The sequence below is a fragment of the Salmo salar genome, chromosome ssa10 (assembly GCF_905237065.1).
Source record: "Salmo salar chromosome ssa10, Ssal_v3.1, whole genome shotgun sequence".
Classification (NCBI taxonomy): domain Eukaryota; kingdom Metazoa; phylum Chordata; class Actinopteri; order Salmoniformes; family Salmonidae; genus Salmo; species Salmo salar.
In genome coordinates, this window is record NC_059451.1 from 90313347 (window position 1) to 90319315 (window position 5969).

At 39.9% G+C, this 5969-nt stretch overlaps 1 protein-coding gene across 1 annotated transcript; it reads left to right on the forward strand.

The window, feature by feature from the left end:
* The first annotated feature begins 1726 nt into the window (after window positions 1-1726).
* LOC106561194 (ras-related and estrogen-regulated growth inhibitor-like protein) lies at window positions 1727-3857 on the forward strand. Its single transcript, XM_045688725.1, has 3 exons — window positions 1727-1739; window positions 2683-2759; window positions 3033-3857. Exons 1-3 carry the CDS (start codon window positions 1727-1729, stop codon window positions 3456-3458), a joined length of 516 nt encoding a protein of 171 aa, XP_045544681.1. The 3' UTR covers window positions 3459-3857.
* Window positions 3858-5969: the final 2112 nt, after the last annotated feature.

Here is a 5969-nt window from a genome sequence, read left to right on the forward strand (position 1 = left end):
TATACATGCAAGCATTGTGCAAAGCGGTAATGAATGTGTCACTGTCTGTCACCTTGATTACTCAAATTTCTCTTGACCTGTGCACCTACGTTGTAAACTTTCATTATTAGGCTAATTTGTAGCAACATCATGATGGGTATAGGAAAAATGTGAGAATCATGTAGTAGCCTAAACCTAGCGATTTAACATTGATCTGGGTGAATGGAATATGAATGACAGTCATCCAATATGCTGTAATAGAAATAAGGCCATGCTCATGTCATGACATTGCCCTCTTTGCGTACATCGAGCACTATACCTCCCCCCCCCTCCCTCTGCACCAGCCCTTTTCTATGCACCATCCCCCTACCTCTATACTCCTGTGTCAGAAGAGGTCGTAAATTCCTATGAGGAGATACTCAGTATATAGAGAGAGTGAGTTTTCATAGAGAGGACAAAGGAATTTCTTCCACCTCACAGAACTGGAGAACCGAATGAGATTTATGTTCTGGAGAAGGTATAAAAGATCGGTGAAGAATCCAGTTACGAACTGGTCCGTTTGGTACAATTTTGTGAAACTCATGAGAGACAATACCGCCACATTACCATAACCATGTTTATAGAAGAGTCTCAGGTATGAGACTTACATCTAATGGTTGTATAAAATGAATGAATAAGGATGAAGCTATTTGTGAGATGATGGGATGTTATGTAATGATGTTAATGTGAGAGAATTGTATTTCTGTTTAAATTTTCACTAAGTCCTTGGCATGCCCCCAGGGGCACAGACAGGACCTGGCGTCATGAGACAGCCTTTTCGATGTTCCCGAATAAAACCCCCACCTAGGTTTTCTATCACCAGACCAGCTTACCTCAATAACGAGAGGGCCAAGGTTTGCAGACTATGCATTTCTCTGGCTGAACTTTTAACCATACCACGTGGTTAAACTCTTAAACTATCGATACCGACAGAATAAGAACAAGTCTTTGATATTAATTACTAGTCTGCAGCTAGGAATTCGGTATCATTGAACGCGAAGACCGACAACCGCCGAAACAGCTATTCTATAACAACATGAATGAATGTTACTCTGAACTATCCATTCTAACCACGACAGAGAGAGACAGAGAGAGAGAGAGAGAGAGAGAGAGAGAGAGAGGGCGGACTAACTCTCCAACAGAAACAAACTCTTCAACAGAGATCCCGATGACACACTGAGCGTATATATATATATATTGATTGCAATTGTTCCCGAATGAGTGAGCGTTCATGTGCAAAGGTTTAGCATTTCAATTGATATAATATTCAACTCTGTAGTGTCTCCTCAGACCCTAAAGGAAACTGATATACACTGGGCTGGTCATATAACTGATTATCAAATGTTCTACTTCCATCTAGTGGTTGGTTGTAATATCACACTACACTTTTGATTACATCCTGCTTGACACACTGGTTGAATCATGGGTGCTTTCACGTCATTTAAATGAAATTACGTTGAACCAACGTGGAATAGACGTTGATTTGACGTCTATGCCCAGTGAGAGAGTACTTTAGCTGTTACAAGTCAATAGTTTAATTGAGTTGTTGTCAGCTAGTTACATAGGAACTAAAATCACATTCAGATAGTAAGTGTACAGTATACATAAAATGATTACTGTAGGCCTACTGTATGATTTACGCACACATGCGAAATATTAGCTCCCACTTTCTGCACGCAAACGCGTTTTTACTTTGCCATTTAACTCCATGATTATCCTTGGTAAGTAATCAGGACCTTAAAGCTGCTCTGCCTAACTACGTGTGTACAGTGGTTTTTGGAGACTACAGCCAATCTGTTCTACATCTAGTTTTTGGAGACTAGTTTACACCACACGATACTAAACCAAAACAGCTTCCCCAATACTGTATGCAAATCTAGGATCCTCACCAGACATTAGCTATCGCCTCATGCTTATGCATAATTTCCATTTGGAAGATACCATTTGCATATCTACAAGTTAAAAAAATAATGTGAGGTAAATGTTTGTTGAAAACGTGTTTGTCATTCAAAAGTCGGCAAAAGTATGCCCACATTGTTTACGCTAAAACAATATTTTTCTGCATAAACAGTCAGTAGGCTGTGCTCAATGCAATTGCATATTTCGGATTTGAATGGTGCGGAGTATATTTCCACGCCCCTTTAACTAGTGTGCGCACCACTCATTGCGGCATAAACCTCCTCTCTGCTGCTCTCAACATTATATCAATAGTCCTGATCTAGTCTGACCAATAAACTGCTGCCAGAATCATGACAGGACTGAACGCTTTAAAAGTGGATGCTAATGTAGTAGTTCTTGGGACAGACAGGGTTGGTAAATCTGGTAAGACCAAATCTCTAATAACTCTCATTATTTATAATTTGTGCAATTTATTCAAAAGTCTTCAGTGATCAGTGGTCCATTTTAGTCAGGATTAGTTTTTCCTTAATTGGCATTGCTGACTGAATCCATTCTATTCCTCAAAATACAAATGGTAAAAATGATGATGATGATCATTATTTCACAGCGCTGACAGTCCGCTTCTTAACTAGAAGATTCATTGGAGAATATGGGAATATTGGTAAGTTTAGTTGGTCTGTCATCACCAGCTATTGTAGTATCAAGTAAACATTTTACTACTATATACTGTACAACTAAATTAATACTTATGTTAATTCCTTTCAGAATCAATCTACAGCCACAATGATATCGTGGATGGAAGGGACATAACTTTTAACATCTGGGATTCACCATATTGTCAGGTATTACACAATGTTACATTTATTCTGTTTTTACCCCAAAAAACTACTTAAGTAGTACTTTAAAGTATTTTTACTTAAGTACTTTACACCACTGCATTTTACTAGCACCCTGCAGGGCCACAGTGACTGGACACCATCTCTATCAGCCCAGAGAAATAGGGCTTACATGGACTAACTTATCCCACGATTGGTCCTTTCCCAAATACAAAATGGATCATTCTTTGATCCAAGCAAGCCTATATCAATTGTATATATTATTTTAACCTTTTCCAGGACCTGTCCAGGGAGACCACCCTATATGAAAAGAGAGTCCAGTGGGCAGACGGTTTTGTCCTGGTCTACAGCATCTGTGATAGGGCCAGCTTCAATGCTGTTACCAAGCTGATCCAGTCCATCAAGGCCACCAAGGACTACCTGGGCATGGATAAGGTGCCTGTAGTGATTGTGGGCAACAAGAAGGACCTGAATCACAGACGGACAGTCCTCAGTGAGGAGGGCAGACTGCTAGCCCTCACCACAGCCTGCCAGTTCTATGAGGTTACAGCTGCTGAAAACTACCACAGTATCCTCATGGTGTTTCACGGACTAATAGACAGGATACGTGCGTCCAAGTCATCCATTAAGAGGCCAGCTGGAATCAAGGGTATAGTGAAAAGCATGTCTGCAGTTTTTACCAGGAAACGAACAGATTCGCTGTGATACTATGGCACAGAGAGGAATACATTATACGGTGCATTTGGAAAATATTCAGACCCCTTCACTTTTTAAACATTTTGTAACGTTACAGCCTTATTCTAAAATTTATGAAATATTTTTTTCCCTCAATCTACACACAATACCCCATAATGACAAAGCAAAACAGATTTTTAGAAATGTTTGAAAATTAATTAAAAATTACAAAACAGAAATACCTTATTTACATAAGTATTCAGACCCTTTGCGATGAGACTCGAAATTGAGCTCAGGTGCATCCTGTTTCCATTGATCATCCTTCAATTGATTGGTAGTGCATGTCAGCGCAAAACCCAAGCCATGATGTCAAAGGAATTGTCTGTAGAGCTCCTAGACAGGATTGTGTTGAGGCAAAGATCTGGAGAAAGGTACCAAAAAATGTCTGCAGCATTGAAGGTCGCCAAAAACACAGTGGCCTCCATCATTATTAAATTAAGAAGTTTGGAACCACCAAGACTCTTCCAAGAGCTGGCCGCCCGGCCAAATTGAGCAATCAGGGGAGAAGGGCATTAGGGAGGTGACCAAGAACCCGATGGTCACTCTGACAGAGCTCCAAAGTTCCTCTGTGGAGATAGGAGAACCTTTCAGAAGGATTACCATCTCTGCAGCACTCCACCAATCAGGCCTTTATGGTAGAGGGGCCAGACGGAAGCCACTCCTCAGTAAAAGGCACGTGACAGCCTGGTTGGAGTTTGCCAAAAGGCACCTAAAGGACTCTCAGACCATGAGAAACAAGATTCTCTGGTCTGATGAATCCAATATTGAACTCTTTGGCCTGAATGCCAAGCATCACATCTCGAGGAAACCTGGCACCATCCCTACGGTGAAGCATGGTGGTGGCAGCATCATGCTGTGGGGATGTTTTTCAGCTGCAGGAACTGGGAGTAGTCAGGATCAAGGGAAAGATGAACAGAGCAAAGTACAGAGAGATCCTTGATGAAAACCTGCTGAATCCTTTCCGAATGCACTGTATATTGTAATCAATTTATGGGTCTGACATGAGTTGCTGTTTGCGACCTGTGCTCTGGCATCAGGACATGATTTGTGTGTGCCAAGATCTCCAGAGACTGACTTATGGTTCAGACAGGTTAATGAAGGGTAGAAACAATGCAGGTGTGGAAATGGAGATTAGTACCCAAAGTTATTGCTATAGTTGTGGCTGGCTGCTGCAGGACAGGACTGACTTGAATGGAGCAAACTGTCCACAGGGATTTTATATCTTGTATATTACTTACAAGGAAACAATTCATTACTGTAACTGTCCTAAAGCTGCTCCTTACACTGAATACTTTTTCAAAGAAATGCATGTGAATGTGATGGCCGGAGTACAATGAAATTCTGTGGCTGTCTGGTAAAAGGTGCCAAAGTTGGCTCACAAAGAGCAAAATGATTTTATGAAATTACTATTATCCTCAACCCTCAATCAACCTTCATAGGGCAAGCACATAATAATTACTTTTATACACAAACATCACCTTTTTTTTGTATGTGAGTACTTTTCAAGATGGGAGACAAGGATCCAGGAAATGAATAGAATTGTAATATATTGCAATTGGGGCGAAAATCTGATATCAACTTTGGAGGGGACAATTACATGAACTTTTCTCAAGAGCAATTCCTGAATTATGTTCCTATTTTACAAGTAAAAAAAATTGAGAACCTTTCATAATGTTGCCAAACAAAGACTCAACAAACTTACCTGAGACTCCCTGTCTCTGCCAGTCTGCTTTGATTGCATATTATTAATATTATTTAAATTACATAGTTATGTTTACAGTGATATATTGGGGGGGACAAATCATATTTTTCCCAGGATGGGGGGGTCGTGTCCCCCCCGTCCCCCCCCCGGGATTTCCGCCCCTGATTGCAATCATTGTACTGTACAAAACACTTGAGATAAGTATAAATGTATGTATATTTTCCTATACAGCAATTAAATACTCATGACAAAAAAAATCTTATGAGCTGAATAAAACCCCTTTACCTTCATCTTATTCAATTTATGTTAGATGGGAAAACTGGAATCAATATTGGGCCGTATGTTATGTGAATTACTTTTCTTGTAACGGCAGCAACTAGTACAGTAGCACGTTTAGCCACAATCTAAATCACCAGTGAGTCAAGAAACAAACACCTCTAAATACAAAGACTTGTAGGAACATTTGACCATGTTGATTAGAAAATACCAGCCTCCGCTAGACAGAATGAACAGAACATGACAGATGGACCAAATAAAACAGTTCCATTCAGATTAAATACCTACAAAATGAATCATACTACCAGTTCAAGGCAGGCAAGGATTTAATGCAAAGTGAGGGTGTAAACAGATACATGTGCTATTAAGAAACAGTAAATGAAAGAATATTCTTTGGTTTAAATGGTTTAAATTCATGCATGTCCCTCATCGTGATAAAATATGGGTTATTTCTTCAAGACAATCTTTTGTTCAACATTTTCTCATGGGATGTAGTTACGAAG